The following is a 19,540-nucleotide window of genomic DNA, read 5'->3' as shown; positions in this document are numbered from 1 at the left end:
TATCCTCCATAACAAGTCTATCCTCCATAACAAGTCTATCCTCCATAACAAGTCTATTCTCCATAACAAGTCTATCCTCCATAACAAGTCTATCCTCCATAACAGTATTGTCCTCCATAACAAGTCTGTCCTCCATAACAAGTCTGTCCTCCATAACAAGTGTATCCTTCATAACAGTATTGTCCTCCATAACAAGTCTGTCCTCCATAACAGTATTGTCCTCCATAACAGTATTGTCCTCCATAACAAGTCTATCCTCCATAACAAGTCTATCCTCCATAACAAGTCTATCCTCCATAACAAGTCTATCCTCCATAACAAGTCTATCCTCCATAACAAGTCTATCCTCCATAACAAGTCTATCCTCCATAACAAGTCTATCCTCCATAACAGTATTGTCCTCCATAACAAGTCTATCCTCCATAACAAGTCTATCCTCCATAACAGTATTGTCCTCCATAACAAGTCTATCCTCCATAACAGTATTGTCCTCCATAACAGTATTGTCCTCCATAACAAGTCTATCCTCCATAACAGTATTTTCCTCCATAACAAGTCTATCCTCCATAACAGCATTGTCCTCCATAACAAGTCTATCCTCCATAATAGTATTGTCCTCCATAGCAAGTCTATCCTCCATAACAAGTCTATCCTCTATAACAAGTCTATCCTCATACTTTATTTCTTCCTCTTGGGATAACGTTCAATTCTTAGTGCTCCAAGTCTGATTGTCATGTCAAGAATAATGTTTCTCTATTTTTGCAAATACTTTAATTATTATCATCTTCCTTATCTCTACATGATCTCATTTAGCCGGATACGTTTTCTCATTCGGGTCTGCCCACTTTGGCAGAGTTTCAACATCACAATCGGCATGGCTTCATCCATCCATCCATTGGGACCATACTCTGTGCAGAGCATTGGTTTTGGTCCCTTGGGGTCTTTTGGGTCCTCGGGGTCTTTTTTGTCTTGTGGGTCTTCAGGTTATTTTCGGTTTTTTGTCTTTTGGGTCTTTTGGGTCTTTTGAGTCTTTTATGTGTTTTGGGTCTTCATGGTCTTTTAGGTCTTTGGGGTATTTTGGGTTTTTTGGGTATGTTTGGTTTTTGGGGTCTGTTGGGTTTTTGGGGTCTGTTGGTTCCTTGGGGTCTTCTGTGTCTTTTTTGGTTTTCTGGGTTCTTGGGGTCTTTTGGGTCTTCTGGGTCCTTGCCTCTCTCTCCCTCCTTTTCTCTGGGCACTTTAGGTTAAGTATTTCAGTTTACAATTGTGCGTGATGTCAGGTCAGCTGTCCAACCAGTGGGTGACGTCAGGTCAGCTGTCCAACCAGTGGGTGACGTCAGGTCAGCTGTCCAACCAGTGGGTGACGTCAGGTCAGCTGTCCAACCAGTGGGTGACGTCAGGTCAGCTGTCCAACCAGTGGGTGACGTCAGGTCAGCTGTCCAACCAGTGGGTGAAGAGTGGATATACATACTGGTACATACATAAATAATCACATACACTTGCTCCATTATTTATAGCTTATACCAGTGAACCCTGGAGAACACAAATCCCCTCATTGGTTCTTCCAAAAATCTCCAGTTTAGCAGTACTTGGACAAAATGTTATGCCATTTTACACCATCTTGAACAATCAAATTTGCCACACACTCTCAGCATTGGGGAATATCAAGATTCAGACCAAATTGCGGCTCGTAGGAAATGTACATTGTGTTCGGAAATGCAAAGCAAGAGTTTAAAAGACCCTTCTCGTGTCCTTTTTTTTTTCCTCCAAACTGCACAGGGGTAAGGTGTTCGATGAACTCTCTCGTTTGTTTGTTTTTAACATTATCTCCCCTTTATATCAACACAGGCTTTTCGTCCTCGGTCTCTAACCCCTCTCGTGTACAGCACTCACGCGAGGGTACAGCACTTTCATTTTTTGACCTTGGTCAAGCAGTTTCCACCTGCACACCCACCCACTGTTTCACTATTGTTGGGCATCTGTGTGCGTGGCGTTATCGCCCTGGTTCTGTCGGCGCATTTATACGCCTTGGTCGGAACTGACATGTTGGAGCTCCTATTTTGTTGGCAATGGGATGGAGCTCAATGCTTGCACTTGCCTTCTTATCATTGGCACCCTGTTTTTTTGACTCCCGCTTTGGTGCATCGGAACCAATTAAACAAACAATCGGGCGTGTGATATCCGTGCTCATTATATACAGCTGAGATCACTCAAGTGTCAACTTGAAGTTGAGTCGAAAAATGATTGGTCATGAAAAGGGAAGTTGTGCAAAGAAAGCCAGCCATCCTTAATGTGTTCTGTGGAAGCACCCGGGGTGGACGATGCATTGAGGTTGCATGTCCGGTTTTCTAGAAATGGAGATTCACTTAAAGACTGCAAACCTCTTGGTGACCTGGCAGCAGCGATCAGCTCACAGCAATATGCCAATCACGGTGAGTACTGACACTTTTCTCCCCCTTAACCCTAGTGTGTCAGTTCGACAATTATTAAATTCATTTTCCACTTTAATTAATTGAGGCAAAAAAAATTATCCAATATATGTTTAATTTACCAGTTTTTTTTTTTGCTGCTTATTGGGTAGCATCATTTTCTGGGGGCGCAGCTTTGCCGCTAATGCAGTGCCCCCTTTGGTTTTGAGCAGAAATTCGAAATTTTCTCAGGGTGCTGGCGATAGCTCGCCTCCTCTTGGAGAAGGTATCTTTAACCGAGTACAGCCACCAGTTTTAAACTTTTTCCGTCCAACGATTCCAAGAGTGCATATAAGTCAAGCGAGCAAACGCACAAACAGTTGCTTCTCAAAGTAGAGTATGATTCCAAGTTGACTTTCTGAAATAATCTGGGATGTTGAGTATTTCTCTATGTCACTGCAGGTGGCAGAGCTGGAACTCATGAAGCTTTCTGCAAGATTGTTCCACTACCGAGCTACACCCCTATTATTTGATCCAACATGGGAATCTGGCACTGCTACACGTACAGTAGGTTTTGGTTTGAAAATAACAAAACAGGGTCTTGGGATGAGTTTTCATCTGGATTGGTTTGGTTTCAAGTCTGGTTTGGAGATTTTGTTTCAAGTTTGAATCTGCTATTCTTTTTCCATATCTGTGGATAAATATAAGAATGATTTATTAAATACCACTTGTGCACTCATCCCTTATGTATCCTTCCTTTTATTGTCAATCATTTTCACCATCCAAAAGAGACATTGGTCATCTGACTCAAGCCATGGTCAAGCAGAAAATGCTGCTGGAAAAGCTGCTGCGCTGAGACCACGGGCCGATGCCTGGGTACAGGAGCTCTGCACGGCATTCATGCAACAATTCTTGCAGTTCCTCCAAAGCCACGGATTTATCCTCATTCAACTGCAGCCGCATACACCTTCACGCAGGTGCATGCCCCTTATACACAGGACCGTCAAAAATGGAAGTTCAAATTGTGAAGAGGGGCCAATATTTTTCACCTGATGTCAGTTATTGGGACTACGGGCTCACCTGACTTGGTGATGCAATGGTTAGACCATCTGCGATGAGTATGGGAGATCAGTGGTTCAAACCCTGGCCGAGTCATACCAATGGCTTTACATATGGTACATGCTGCTTCCTTGCTTGATGCTCCACATTTAAATAGAATGTTACACGAACATGCCTGGTGTTGGCTTAATGGGTTGGGTGGCGGGCTTTGGATCCCAGGATCCTGAGTTCAAATCCCACTCAGCTGTTGAATTAATACCAGGTGGGGTTGAATCTGCCTGTCATCCTTCTGAGGTCAGCAAAATGAGTGCCAGCTTGCTGGTATCCTGTGTCGGAGTGGCGACCCGTCCAGGATTGTGCCCAATAGCCAAGGAGAATGCTTAGGCAGCACTAACGCTCTGCACAGAGTATGGTCCCAATGGATGGATGGATTATACAAACAAATAACCATAGGTTGGCGCTCATAACTCAGACTTTGATGTGCCTAATGGGCTCCTGCATTGAAGCTCCTTGTAACGGAACTCATATTGTATTAGTATTGAAGAATGAGCAATTTGACAGTTTCAGGGATCATGTCTTTGTCCCATTCTCCATCGATCATGACCTCTCTCTTTCTTAAAGGTATTCAGTGAGCCGGACGCGTCTGTACACGGCATACCAAGCCGAGACGAAGAGCCGAAGTGCGCGGCAAAAGACAGAAGATTCAGGAAGAACAGGGGGTTCAAGTGATCAAGTGTTCCATTTACAGAAGGCTTTGCCGGCTGGACTGGTGCTTGTTGAGTTGGAGTTCCAGGTAATACGGAGAACCTATCAAAGTTCGCTGTTGAACCTGCAGTTCAATGAATTGTACAAAGAAAATTGCTCTGGTCTTCACTGTCTTGTCACACCGACTTCTAATTTCTTTAAAAAATCTAATGAGTATTTCAATGAGGACTTTTTAAAGTGTGAATAAATGAGGCTTGTTAAAATAGAAATCTTGCAAGCTTGCAACTGCATAGCTAAAAGCAAAAGAAGCAAGCTTCCATTTTCCTCCTGACCTAACTTTTTTGATCCTTATTTTTGAAAACAATTTCCAAAACGAAATGTTCAAAGAAAACAAATCAATTTGAAATCCAGCAGTATGCATGTGATGTCATCATGCAACAGGCGATCTGTTGTCACCTTGTCACAAGCTCGCACTTCGCACCGTCGGTATCTCTCACAAGAGTTGACTTGTCTTGACCATTTATCATTGTTGTTTAAACTGTAAATGTATGTAAAATAATTTTGATGTTTATGATTATCAAATAGAGATTATAGGTGTGTGTCAGATCTTTCTGTTCTTTGCACTTGCATTGTCCTCCAGCACAAACTTGAGAGTTGTGGATTGACCAGGATGCGGTGTGTGTCGGCAGGGCTGCTATTTCTGCGTGAAGTTGTATGTCATGGCGTGTTGCGGCCTGAATGAGAGCAACTTATCTCAGGTTCGTTGCATTTCTTGATGGCTGATGGAAGCTGTGTACGTTTTTTGGAGATTGTTTTGAAGCTGAGGGAATGTGAACCTCCCACTTACTTTTCTAGTGAGTGAGGAATCTTTCTACAAGGTGTTCCAAAAAGACCCGGCCAACTTTGGTTGTTAATATATTGAGAACCACAAATGATACAAGGATACCCTTTAGTTTATATGGTCCAGAAACTCATAAAGTTTTGTACACACCATCAATACACTTCAATGTGAGTTCCGTTTGTCATGCGCAGGACATCAAAGCAGTCCACCAGTTCTTGTGATGTTCCGCTCAGCATGTTTGCGTCCACTCGTGCGCATGCAGCTGTGATCCGAGAACGGAGATCCTGCAGGTTTGCCACCTTGTTGTTGTGGACAACATCTTTGACAACCCCCCCCTCCCTCAAGGGGAAAAAATTGAGGGAGGGGTTATGTCTGGTGACCGTGGGGGCCAGGTGGTTGGTCCATCTTGGCCAATCCAGCGACCTGGAATTTTTTCATTCAGGACATCTCAAACAACAAAGGCCTAATGAGGGAGAGCGCCGTCTTGTTGAAAAATGATATCACGTTGCAGGTCTTCAATCTATGGGAAGGCGAATCCTTCCAACATGTTCTTGTAAATTTTTGAGATCACTGTATCCTCCACAAAGAAAAACAGACCCACCAAGCGGTCATGGAGAAGGCCACGCAACACATTGACCTTTGGACTGTCACATACTGTATTTGTTCCATGACCACGTGGGGGGTTTTCAGAGCTCCAGATCCTCAAGTTGTACCGGTTGACCTTCCCCGATACATGAAAGCAAGCTTCGTCTGTGAACATGAACTTTTTCAGGTAATCTTCGTCATCTTCTATGCGACTGAGTATTTCCAAGGCAAACACCTTGCATTTGGGTCCGTCATTTTTTTTTTTTTTTTTTTTTTTGCAAAATCCTGTGTACAGTAGTGGTTGATAGTCCCATATCTCTGGATGCTCGATGGAGTGATTTTCTGGGACTTTGTTGAAATGATTCACACACTCGTTCAACCTCTTGTACCACTCTCTGATAATAGTCCGCGATGGCGGATTCCTTCCACACCTTGTGTGTCGGATCTTGTCTGGATGAACCATTCAACGCTCTGAGCTTTCTCCTGGGGAGTCATCATTTTCTTTTACATTAAACCACCAGATGTGAAAATAACGAAAACTTTATGAGTTTCTGTATCATATTAAATAAAGAGTATTGTTGTATCATTTGTGGTACTAAATGTATTAACAACCAAAGTTGTCCGGGTCTTTTTGGAACACCCCGTATATCATTTTAAAATCGGTGTTGTCACACCTTTTCTGGGGGTCAATTGACATGTTTATGATGGAAAATTAGTGAGATGACACACAAACTGTGGAACTGAAATGAGGTTTTAACATGTAACTGCATCACATGAATCAAGTCATGGTGCAGAAAATGAATGATGTGGAAGATGAGGAGCCATGCTGGTGATTTTCTTACAGGGAGGTGTTGGCCAATCAAAGCCCATTGTGGATGACTGCTCAAAAAGCGAATCAGTAAGTTTTATTGGCTGTACTTGTTCTTTCGCAAGTTGCGTCCCTTTAATGGCAACAAGAAGACTTGAGCCAACAAGATAAAGTTTTGCCTCTAAAACTGGAACAACGAGTAGGATATTAAAGAATAAAATATATTCCTGACACAAATCCGCAGCATCATTCCATTTGTACACGTATCCTTATTTACGTCGCCTTACCTTCAAATGTTCTCTGCTCAGGTTTGGTTGCCTCTGGTTGAGGAGTGTGCCAAAGTGCGTTCACTTTTCCACCTGCGTTCCTTCAGCTACGACTTCCATCTTCGTGCTTTGCAGCAGTATTTACTTGGTCGCCAGCTCACCTTTCCACCAGCTTACCCTCTGCCTGACTTCCTTACCTTGCTTTCTGCTCACCATCGTCGATCTCCCGCTCATGCTCGCAATCACGTACACCAGGGTGTGTTTCTATATTCTTTTTCTTTTCTATACATAGTCAATGCTCGTGGAAGAGCTAGTACTAGTACACGGGTACACTGAATGGAACAGGATGCAACAGGACAAAGGAACAGCAGAGAGAGGGGGGGAAAACCCCAACAGCATAGCTGAAAGCCAAAACAGAGGGAGGCGGACAAACAATGTGTGTGTGCAGGAATGGTGGGCAGGAAGAGGATGCATGGGGTGGACAAGATGGATGCAGAAGCAAATTCTCAGGAGAGGAGGGAAAACTGGGAATTTGGAAGGAGGAGGGATTAGGGTGGGGTTAACGATGGGAGAAAAGATCAAGGTTATGGATTGGGGACGATCTGAGATGGTGGTGAACAGTTGTCTTGAAGACTTGGAGGGAAGAATGAGATTGAAGCGATTCCTCTTCTGCGAAGCAATTTCCCCATTCAAATCTCGACAAAGCTATAAACAGTCACCCTGTTGTTTCGCAGACAGGGCGAGGCATCAATGTGTGCACCGTCCTTCAAATGGATGTTAAACTGGGTGACCCCTGTCGGCATTACTTGGTGGACGTTAAAGACACTATGGTGTCATCCGCGAAGAGTAAGCAAGCTATCGCCCTGTATCCTGAACAAATTCCAAATTACTGCGCTAACATAGAAGGGGCACTGCATCAGCAGCATAGCTGCACTCCCAGCATCGATGCAAACCATCACCCACAGTCTGCATACGAAATCCTAACTATATTAAACAAGGCAATTCCCTGTATGTGTATGTATATCTGAAAATCATAGAAAAAAACAAAAACAATGGAGTGCTCCCTGAAAGTGTGTGAGCATGTAAATATTCACACAGCTGCTCCTGCAAACACATCCATGTAGCATGAGAACATGGTAATTGTAATCCAAGAAGAAGCAGACAAACAATAATGATTATGTGCTGGCATTGTCCTGGCATTCCAAAAATTCCCTTCTTACGGCATGTGGCCGCAAATGATTTGCAAACTGGTTATGAATTGGCCATGACAAGCCATCACTGTAATATATTGGCCTGAGGAAGTTCATGGGTCACAGATGAAACGTGTGTGCATGCACGTGCGTGTATGCATACGTACGTACGTGCACACACATCTGCTGATTCATGCAAAACTTAAGCTGTAAAAATATGCTTCAATTTATTGTGCTTTTTCATTACCTCTCGGTCCAGGTGAGCTCACCCTCTCATCCGGTGCAACACCTGCTCATGAACTGTTTGCTTACATCATAGAACATGCACAGGCCTATGGGCTTAAGCCATTCAGAATCGGTGGCACAGCTGGCCCTGGCCAGAACTATGCACTTGTGTCTTTGTCTTCAAGGTGAGCATCATGTTTTCACCTTCTCTCGTGCCTTCTGTCCTTTTCGTCCAGACTTGTACACTGGTATAATCGCTGAGTTCATTTTTCTGTGGCATTGTAGGACAGGCTCGTATAAAGATGTCAGTGGAATGCGCCACCATGACGACTTTGATGTTTCACTGATTATCTGCCACGTGGACTTGCTCACTGATGAACAACCTCAAGGAGAGGAGCATCATCTTCGGTACTTTCATACACACCTTGCTGTTTGTTTAACGCTCTCTGTACCTTCCTGTAATTATTTCGTAGCTTGAACGTCCGGATCATTGGGACCAGTTTTTGCTCTCTCTCACAGTCTGGCTATACATGTGTTAGTCAGTTAATTAATTAATTAATTAATATCTTTCAAAATTGAAGCTAAAGCATAACTTTCACCAAACCTCAAATTCAAGTACACCTCTGAGAACATGTCATCACTATATGAAACACTGAAATCATCAAGAGGTTTGGGTTAGGAATGGTTAATGGGGATAATAAAGATAAATGGGTCAGGATGGGTGACGACACAAGGTGGTGGTGCACTGCCTGTTTAAGCGTGGCGTTGACTTCGCGGTTCGGGTGGTGGCTCGGGATCCTTGGGTCCTGAGTTCGAGCCCCGTTAGCCACTGAATTAATACCAGGGGGGTTGACTCAGCCTGTCATCCTTCCGAGGTCGGCAAAATGAGTACCAGTGTGTACTAGTAATCGGGGCACTGCATCCGCGGCATAGCCGTGCCCCTAACCAATGATGCAACCAGCAGCCAAAAAGGCTGTACACGTTGGGAACTGCCTTGGAGGGAAGAGTGGGAAAAATGACATCTGGTCCGTGCTTCCTAAGATGGGAGAAGCGAGCTACATGGGAGTTTAGTTGTGTAGTCAGCTTGGAGTTTGGAAGTTTAACAAGGCACACTGCTGTGAAATTTTTTTGCTCCTTTCACATTGGCTGTCCTTTGAAAAGTGTTTATTGATATTTTAATATGAAGATAAATTTTGATGGTATATCCTTTGTTTTAAAGTGACAATAAGGCAATGCAGTGCATGCATTTTATTTGAAGTCTTCCATGCTTTTATTTTTTATGGATCGTCATCGAGACGACAATAAACATACTTTTTTTTGTTATCGGATCTAAGGCTAGTCGTGGAGCTGAAATACACACACACACACACACACACACACACACACACACACACACACACACACACACACACACACACACACACACACACACACACACACACACACACACACACACAGGCATACAGATGAAGGCACGAGACACAACACAGGACTAAGATGAGACGAACACAGCCATAACGTTTAGGGGAGGTTCCATCACCTCCCAGGGAACTCTGGGTACCAGCGTCGTCACAACAATGGTGCTGCCATTCTCACCGCACTCAGTGGGGCATTTCCTAAGGAGGAATTTACTCTCTCCCCATGGATGCCAACCTATGGGAATTGCCTGTGCTCTTATCCTTTTAAATGTTTTGTGTCAAGCAAGGAAGCAACACGTACCATTTTTCTAATCAGCGAAATCAGACAAAATATAATCAGCTTGTTCTTGTCACCTACCCAACTCATCCACCAAGTTTTGTCATAATCCGTCCACAACATTTTGAAATATCATGCTATATGTCATTGTTGGCCCTATCTCTTAATGGTAAAGAATCAGTTGAAATTCTCGGATCATAATCCGGATCGAATAAATTTGTCCTCGTCACCCACCCACCCTGTCTACCAAGTTTTGTCCGAATCCGTCCATAACTTTTTGAGGTATCATGTTCACAGACAAACGGACAGGGTTGAAAACATATCCTCCATCCATCTTCGTTGCGGAGGTAAAAGTGGCCACCATGGGCCAATCAAAATTCACCTTCTTTCGACATTGAGAAGTTGGTGGATTTTCATTGAGACACTTGTATTTTGGTTATAGGCTGTGACCATATTCTGTTAATCCTTTCTTAACAGCAAGCATGATTAGTCAAACCAACTGAAACACTACCGTTGCCTATTTTCACAATCAAAACAGCTTTTCGAGGATTTGGCTTGTATGTTTAAACAATTCTTACTTTCAAGGTGTCTCATTGTTCCCTCTTTAAAATGTAGGTGTCATTGCTTGGAATCCTTGATAAATGCTCGTGACTCTAGTTGTTACTATTCTTTTGTTATTGGTGGTAACTTGACTCGAATGGGTATAGCCCACAGTATTCCTTAAGTTCCACAGTTATTTCCACCCATTCACTCTTTTTGTTAATATTTTTAACCCTTTGAACCCCAGCAGCTGTTTTACCGGCCGCTATCCAAACCTCCATATAACCAGGTGTCCGATTTACCGGCCGCTATTCAAACGTCCATATACCCGAGCGGCCCGATTTCTCTCCAGGGTGCCCAGGGTGGGAGAGCCAAAAGTCCAAGGAGCTCAGGGTTCAAAGGGTTAATCACATTTGATCCGATAACTTGGGAACCTGAAAGTACGAGGTAGCAATCAGATCACAGTGAACCCTCTCTGACCCTCTGCTTTCCCACAGGCTTCAATTCTTCTTGCTGATGACGAGCTGTCGGGAACTCTTTCCTCGACTGTCAGCCGATCTCCGCAGGGTCCCTGATTTAAGAAACCCTCAGACATCTTTTTTGGTAAATTAAATAGCATTCACCACCTCAACCATTCAACCAGCACCCTCGCTCCCAAATGCAACCTCGGTAATGACCACCAGATATTATTGTCGAGTAAAGATGGAAGTTCATCACCCTCTTGTATATGATGTGGGTGTGTGGTGTGCAGTGAGATATAAGGTACACTGAGATAAGATAACATTTTCAACAAAGGAAATGAACCAGGTAGTGGACCCCTGCCCTGTTATCTGCTGATGCACTCTGACCTGTTTGATTTTTGAAATGTGATTGTTGCTTTTTTTTAAACCTTAAAAAAATTTTTTACAACTTTGGTGGACTATTGTGAGGACTGATATATCTCAAGGTGTTTTTTTTTTTTTTTCCTTGTTTTTGTTTACAAGATCAAGGCTCATGGAAGAACTCGAATACGAAATGGTTCAAAACTCAACAGAACAAAAGGAACCTCACAGATAGGAGGCGAACACCAACAGCAGGGATGAAGGACAAAATGGAAGGAGACTTGGACAAATATAATGGGTGTGGGGATGAATGAGGGGTAGAGGATCTACGGGGTGAACAATATGGAGACAGAAGCAAACTCTCAGGAAGGAAAAACTGGAAATTTGGAAGGAGGTGGGTTTAGGGTGGGGGATGGAGAGAGGGTTAACGGGGTAGAAAATATCATTGTTTTGGATGAGGGATGATCTGAGATGATGGTGAACAATTGGTTTGAAGACTTGGAGGGAAGAGTGAGATTGAAGAGAATGTTGAAGTTGGTTCTACAGATGGGGAAAAAGAGGAACGAATGAGTGTAGGTGAGCAGTAATTCTGGATTTAGGTAGTTTCACCAGAAAGGGGTTGATGGTGGACCGTGTGTGCCCTGCAAAACCTGGGGGGGGGGGGCACGGAAAGAGCAGAAGGTACAAGACCAGACACAGAGACCATTGACCTGCCTGCGATGGGAAATTGATAGGCCTGTAGACACAGCTTCATCATGGGAGATTCCAATGATTTTGAAAGTTTCTACAGCATCAAGCTGAGCAAAGTGAAACAGAAAGACAAATTGATAACAAATTAATAAACCAATTGGTCGGGGGGGGGGAAGCGAGGGAGTCTTGTGCGAGTGAGAAGGAGGTGGGAGGACATGGGGAGAGAAAGAGAAGGGAGGAAGGGAAAGGGAGTACATACACATGCACACTTTACCCACCTCTTTTGTCTCTTTTTATGTGATTTATTCTTAATTTGTTCATTTTGTCTCGTTATAAAGATAAGTATTAGCTTTTTCTCATTATTAGCTTTTTAATGTTATTTTGACACTGCTTTATCATCAGGTTTCCACAGACTCTGAGGATTCCAGCCAGGTGGAAATGCAATCCAGCAATCTACCTAGCCCTTCTCTCATTACTCCTTCTGCCACTGTGTCTCTTCAGTTGTTGCATCCACTTCTTGCTTCCGAGGTCCGTACGTCACGCGACCTGTTGGTGTCGCTCGTGTCTCGAGCATGTTCTCATTGCCGTCGAGACAGCCTCTGGAACCGCTTGATTCTCGGCGAAGGAAGCCCAGGAATGGCTGCTGGAATATCCTTGCCAATCCCTTTGGGTTCAGTGGGGTCTTCAGCTTCTGCCGTAGGTCTTACGACAAGTGGAGGTGTTCCGGACCGAGGTGTAAAGCTCACCCGTCTCATGTTCGTTGAGCTTGAGGAGCTCCTGCAAGTAGTCTACTGTCGTCGCGTGGAAGATCTTGACCCTCAGCTGGTAAAGTTATTCCACTATCCTCTTCCTCACCATCTATATTTTATGGATGTATATTTTGAGAAGCAACGAATGCACAATTTAAGTGTGATTCTCAAAGCCCAGGCATGAAAGAACAGAAGCCATTAATTGACTGCCTTTTGATTCCTCTTTGCATCCTCTTATGAATTTTGTTTTTAGGTGTTTTTCAAGTCTTTGAGCCCAGCATGGTACCAGAGCCTAATGAAAGTCTTGCAAAGTCACTTTCCACACAGCTGCCGTCTCTTTTCCAGCCCAGATGGAAATGCTCACCACCTGGTGAGAGTGATAGAATGAGTTAAATTCCAGTTTCATCCATGCTCTTTTGTACGGCAGTGTGCAGAATATGTCCTTAATTATTCCTTAATGAGCCAAATTAAATGCTCAAGTTGCAGTTTCACCATTTACCAAAATTTTCACCAAAATTGGATGAGGGCAGAAGCAATGGGGAATTCAACATCAAAATGCATGGAAGCACAAAATGGAACTAGAATGGAACTTAGGAGAGCGCATGCCTCCGTCAGGCTGAACAGTTTACATTTTATATCCCACTCATTGGCCGATTCTGCTTCCATAACTTAACCAAAATCTAATCAACTTGTTCTTGTCAACTACCCAACTTATCCACCAAGTTTCGTCCAAATATATCCAAAACTTTTTGAGATATCCTGCTCACAGACAGACAAACCAACACAACAGGGGTGAATACGTAACTTCTGTCCAACTTCGGTGGCGGAGGTAATAACTTCTGTGTGGAGTGGAATGAACTTCTGCTGAAAGTGAAATACCTTGTATAAATATAATAATGTCCAAAAATCACATTATATATATATATATATATATATATATATATATATATATATATATATATATATATATATATATATATATATATATTGTTGCGGTATTCACGCCCGCCGGCGTGCTGACTGCCACGTAACTCGAATCGCGGCACGTCGCCCACCGGACGGACAATCCAGTCGTGACCCTCTCGGACTAACGCCGGGAACCAGTCACGGGTGGACCTTTCGGTCTCACCGCGATCGAGCCAATCAGCCCCCGCGTGGGATAGGGTTGCTCGCCAAATTCGACCTACCTAAGTACCCACGCGGAGGGTAGACCGGGCGATCGCACCTCGCCGCAGGTCGACTTCGGACACGGGCCACTTAAGCGACCCGTTCCGTACTATCAGAATAACCGAGCGGTGTTATCGTCGACCTCGACGGTTCGATTAATTATCGGGCGTATTCAGCCCACTACCAACCCTTTACGTGAAGCAAGATGAGGATTCAATGGGAGAAATGGCGAAGCGAAGCGGGAAACAGTTCAACACAAAGCACATTTATTCCCGCCGAACGGAAAGCACACATTCAATTCCACCAAAAGCACACAGAAAAGACACAATGCAATTTACACAAAAAGCAAATGTAAAAGCAAAAACACAATGCAGAGCTAATACCGACTACCGAGCACACGGCAACACTTATACAATTTTACTTCACAGACGGCGCCGACAACACATACCCAAAACCAAGGAAAAGAATACCCTCAAGGATGAGGCGGGCCTGAGGCCGAGACCGGGTCGCGCCTACCCGTCTGGTGATGAGACGCGGAGCGGCGATGGCGCCTCAACTCCGCGGGCCTCGCGGACGGTGTCTGGTAGGGGGTGGGAAAGGGGCCCCCTTGGTCGCACTATCTCAGCGCGGGGGGAAACAGGAGGGGGTTGCTGATGCTCGGGGTATAGAGGATCTTTATTATCCCGCGACGAGCGTCTCCACCTCGGCCAGGTCGCGCTGTCGGCCTCCCTCGGGTGCAGCTTCCTGCACGACGCGAGCACCCCCTCGTCTGGTGTCGCCGCCTTTCCACAGCTCCGTCCCCTCCGTTCCGACTCCAACGCACACGACGAGCAGCTCCACCGCCCGCGAAGTCTTGACTCTCTGTTTCCGACTCTCCTACTCTCCGACTCTCCTACTCTCCGCCTCTCGACTCTCCGACTCTGCGACTCTCTTACTCTCCGCCTCTCCTCGTCTCTGGACTCTCCTGGACTGACGAACACGGTCCTTTTATCCGCCCCGTAACTTCGCCCTCTCATCTTTGACCCCCTCCCTTCGACCTTTCACCTCGCTCCCCATTGGCCCGAGAAAAAGTGGGCGTGAAGGCTTTTTGATCCATAAATTTGCATATATCGATCGCCCTGGGGGCGGGGCCAATTCGCCCCTCGCTCACCGATTGGACGGCAAAAAGTGGGCGTGTGTCGTTTTTGATCCGTTTTTGAAGCACAAAATCCGTGATTTTGTACACGCTGTTCGACGTGCGCCCTGCACGAGTCCAACACCGGTACCCACAGCGGGGAAAGAACGGTGGCGATGCTACGGTTGCGAGTTGTGACGGGAAGGTCGTGGCGGTTGTGGTGAAGCGGCGTTGTGGTTGGTGGTTGATGTTGTGATTGTGGTGGTAATCATGGGGGTTGGTCCAAAATAAAGATAGTAAAAGAAAAACGGCTATCCTGAAGAGTCGCAGCACGCATGAATGACATGTATTCCCACTAGACAACGGGTTTGGGCCTAACTACACATGCACTTACCGAGATACCTCACCTAAGGGACCTGAATGGTGGTTTGCGAATTTGGTAACCACAACAATATATATATATATATATATATATATATATATATATATATATATATATATATATATATATATATATATATATATCACAACTGATGTGACCCTTCATGTGTACACAGAACATTAACATTGTGATTGGAACGTTCTGATGCTCGGAACCCAGATTCAAATCCCAAATACAATATTCATTTGTCCATTGTCTACTTATGTCCTTGTAATTAACTTGAAGGTGGACTAATGTTGACTCGCATGTTTGTTCTACATGTGATTTATGTATGTGTTGTTCCACCATGAATCCGAGATAAAAGACAGAGCAGAGTTATGGCAATCGACCTAAGCATGAGCGGTGCACATCTGTGCTTCAAGAATGAAGGAGCAGTTGAGATGCATGTATCGGAAACAGCCTTTACTCACTTCCATCAGTTTTTGTTGTTGGATTATTGGTTAGGGTGGTGGGCTTGGGATCTTAGGATCCTGAGTTCAAATCTTGCTCATCTGTTGAATTAATACCAGGTGGGGTTGACTCTGTCTGTCGTCCTTCCGAGGTCGGCAAAACGAGTACCAGCTCGCTGGTATCCTGTGTCGGAGTGGTGACCCGTTCAGGATTGTGCTCAGTAGCCCAGGAGACTGCTTAGGCAGCAACAATGCTCTGCACAGAGTATGGTCCCACTGGATGGATGGATGGATGGGTCCGTTTTTGTTGACAGTGAGAGACCTGTGAGTTTCGACCTCATGTGGGCTGCTGTTGAGCTCTTGCACATCTAAGGACAGAAACACAGTTGGCATGAGCCTTTTTGGAGAGACTACAAATTCCCATCGGCAGGGTTTGCTATTTAGGGAGCAAGGTAAAGCTTACTTCCTGGCAATTTCCTCATAATATGAATCGTTGCCCTGAAATTGGGTTGCCAGGCAGGATAGTTGAAGGTGTGAAATTATGAAGTGATGAAGGAGAAAGGATCGACTTGAGAAAGGGTCACAGGCACTGTTTGTTGTTCAGAGATGAAGAAACAGTGGATCAATCAGTGGAAGTGATGGCGGACTGTAGGCCCCAGCGACCTGCCTGATAGAAATGCCAAACATTGCAGTAGTTTGGTTGTTCCTTGAACACTCCGAAAAACTGGATATATTTTCAAGAATACAAGGTCTGAGGAGGAGGAGGAAAGACTGGAAGGTGAGGTTGGATATGATCAAGTCCAGCAGATTCCTGATATTGGTGGGAAATATGGGCTGAAAATCGGATGAGGGTTTTAAATCAGGATAAATTAGTGGAAATTGAGGTTGGGAATTCAATACAGTTTGTAACGAAAGATCTTGGCTGCAATATCATGGACGATTTGTAAGATAATTGGTGCCAAGCCAGCCTGAATGGTGGCATTTGAAGCCACCACAGAGAGGGCTTTAAGTGGAAAGATAGGATCGCAAAGGCATTCGTCGTCGTGAGGGCAGGAGACCACACACATAAACTTGACATTACCACAGAGAGGGACCGATCCATGGATATTCCAAAGTGATTGATTGGATATAGCGGGGGGGGGGGGGATGGAGGGGGACGTTGTGGAGTCGGAACTCTGTGAAAAGGATTTCCTGATGTAAACTTCAACATCACGACCATTGGGTCTGTCAAACCTGTACATGGAATAACCAGGGAGGGAGTTAAACGAGTGGGATTTTCTGTGGGACAAAGGTTCCTGTTAGACAGATGGTGTCTGCGAATTGAACTGTGATCTTTTAGAGAGAGAGAGAGAGAGAGACAGAGAGAGAGAGAGAGAGAGAGAGAGAGAGAGAGAGAGAGAGAGAGATCGAGAGAGATCGAGAGAGATCGAGAGAGATCGAGAGAGATCGAGAGAGATCGAGAGAGATCGAGAGAGATCGAGAGAGATCGAGAGAGATCGAGAGAGATCGAGAGAGATCGAGAGAGATCGAGAGAGATCGAGAGAGATCGAGAGAGATCGAGATCCATATTATTAACAGAGCCCACTGATGGTTGTGGACCAGATGCAAAGAGTCGGGCTGTGCACCTCTATCTTTGTGGTTGCTCTGTTGCTTTTTAGCTCGCCTGTTCGAAGAACAGAGCTATACTATAGCGATACCCTCGGCGTGAGCATCAGCGTGAAAATGTTAAAGTTTTTGGTGCAAGTTATTTCCTTTCTAATGTTTTTATCTACCACACCATTTTGTACTGATTACAACATACAAATACATATATTGCTTTAAAATCATTTGGATCAGACTTCACTGCAATGCTTTATAGAAAATATTATTGGACTCATCTTTTAAAAACGATAAATGTATAAACAGGCGAGCATCGGGTGGCTTTGTCACCACTCTGGTTTCAATTATCTTCAGACAAAGCAGAGAAACCATTTAACCTTTTATCATGTATTTATTGTAACTTTTGCTTGTTCATGTTAATTTTTGGACTCCACTGTGATAAATAAGTAATAATATCATTTTCTCCTTACTCTTTTATTTGTTGGTATAAATTTTGCCTCTTTGCATTATTTTTACTCGATGCAATCCTGACTCGTTACAGGCCGTACTCAACCCAAAGTTCCCGGATTCTTTTATCCTTGTACAGCTGGAACTCCTCAACAAACACGCGGTGTGTGGCCTGACAAGACCTTATTACATTCTGTATAATTTTACTTTTCAGCATTTTTTCACCTGTAATTAATTTGTGTCATTTTGTTGACTGATAATGACGACTACGACTCCTACTACTACTACTACTGCTACTACTACTACCATTGTAACTGCCTTTTATAGCCTCCATTGTTTCGACCGTCTTGTGGGGTCATCTAGGGAATGATTTTGGCCCAAAATCTTTCATGAACCGGATGACCCGGCTTGACGTTTGAGCGATTGTGCAGGAATTTGTAATTTGTTCACGGTGCTGGCGAAGACTTGCCGACTCTTTGCAAAATTCACTGTCGGATCTGGAACGCCCACCAGCCAAAGCTGGCAGGTGGAATACCCAGGAAGGATATTATCCAACAGTTTATAGTCAGGCCGAGATTCAAAATCAGATGAGACCGCTCAGTGGCGAGGGCAGCATGTCTGCACCATCCTGTGGAACTTGTAAAAAGGTAGTGTACTTTTCGTTATTGATTAATTACTAGCGATGAACCCGTCCTTACAGATAGGTTAATTCATCCAATAATTACGGATGGGATGACTTGTGATATCCACCGGGAGCGGCATTATACGATATGCACATACACAGACAGAATTGAGGTACAGTACTCCCCCCCCCCACCTTGAACTCCCCCTACTTCCCCCTCCCTGGGCTGTGGTTTTTATTTTTACCACCTCAAACCTTCTCATGTACACCCCAACTCCAACCACCAGATTTCAACCCATTCCATCCAGGAGTTCATATAAGCATATATCCAGGGCATACAAGTCAAACTAACACATAGACAGACACTTCTCAAACTATATATCCTGTCTGACCCCACTATTCACGGATTCGCTATTCACAGACCCCGCATATTCGCGATTGATAAATTGTGACCTCCTACTACATTCACATCCCTGTACTTTGCGTATTGGCATTTTAAAACATCTTTTTTTTTTTGCGGGCATATTCGCACCTTTTTTTTTTGCGTTTTCAGTTTTTTTGCAGGTATCTTCACGGTTTTCCACGGCATTTTTTTATTTCCCCTTGTGAATCACAAACCACCCGGAACCTATCCCCCTTTTTCCCATTGAAACAATGCTCCAACATTTGCGGATTTGACTTTCACGGATTTGACTTTCGCAGATTTGACATTCACGGTATTTTCCAGGAATGTATCCCCCGTGAAAGGCAGAGTCCGACAGTAGTATGATTCCTTTTCACATTTCTCTAATTTTTCATTGACTATATAAAATAAAGTTATCAAACACAGTTCTAATAAGCATTGATTATTTGTTTGGCATTTCCCAGGGTCTAAAGATGGTGTTTCGGGAGCGACCAACGATGCGTTTTCCGTCCAGCTTGACTCACCAGCTGCTGCACCTCGAGGCAGTAATAAACACGGCGTGTTACCATTTGTGGCATGGTATGCTGTAGTCCTGATGTTCAGGTTAAATGAAACTGTGAATTATCATACCGTCGGGCTTGAGTCATATCATGGTTACCTATGATATAACGGAGTTTATTTATCAGATTGTGATGAATTGTTTTTGTGTATAAAAGCTTCAGATGATGAAGCAACCAAGTATTGTAAATCGGTTTCCCAATAAATGACTTTTATTCTA

The 19,540-nt window shown here is 44.2% G+C and overlaps 1 protein-coding gene across 1 annotated transcript in view; it reads left to right on the top strand.

Annotated features, from left to right (window-relative positions):
- SZT2 (SZT2 subunit of KICSTOR complex) overlaps positions 1 to 19,540 on the top strand; it is a 215,035-nt gene extending 195,495 nt beyond the window's left edge. Inside the window, 14 exon segments of the mRNA XM_085885818.1 lie at positions 2,350 to 2,429; positions 2,868 to 2,972; positions 3,195 to 3,382; positions 4,086 to 4,257; positions 4,859 to 4,927; positions 6,440 to 6,493; positions 6,712 to 6,925; positions 8,119 to 8,269; positions 8,370 to 8,492; positions 10,817 to 10,922; positions 12,332 to 12,655; positions 12,833 to 12,949; positions 17,832 to 17,900; positions 19,227 to 19,540. Of these exon segments, the coding sequence (XP_085741944.1) occupies positions 2,350 to 2,429; positions 2,868 to 2,972; positions 3,195 to 3,382; positions 4,086 to 4,257; positions 4,859 to 4,927; positions 6,440 to 6,493; positions 6,712 to 6,925; positions 8,119 to 8,269; positions 8,370 to 8,492; positions 10,817 to 10,922; positions 12,332 to 12,655; positions 12,833 to 12,949; positions 17,832 to 17,900; positions 19,227 to 19,352 (1,898 nt within the window). The 3' untranslated portion in view covers positions 19,353 to 19,540.

The sequence above is a fragment of the Eptatretus burgeri genome, chromosome 6 (assembly GCF_056783735.1).
Source record: "Eptatretus burgeri isolate ZD-2024b chromosome 6, Ebu_testis_v1, whole genome shotgun sequence".
NCBI classification, from domain to species: domain Eukaryota; kingdom Metazoa; phylum Chordata; class Myxini; order Myxiniformes; family Myxinidae; genus Eptatretus; species Eptatretus burgeri.
The sequence above is the reverse complement of the archived record's forward strand: the minus strand, read 5'-3'. Positions and strand labels throughout refer to the sequence as shown.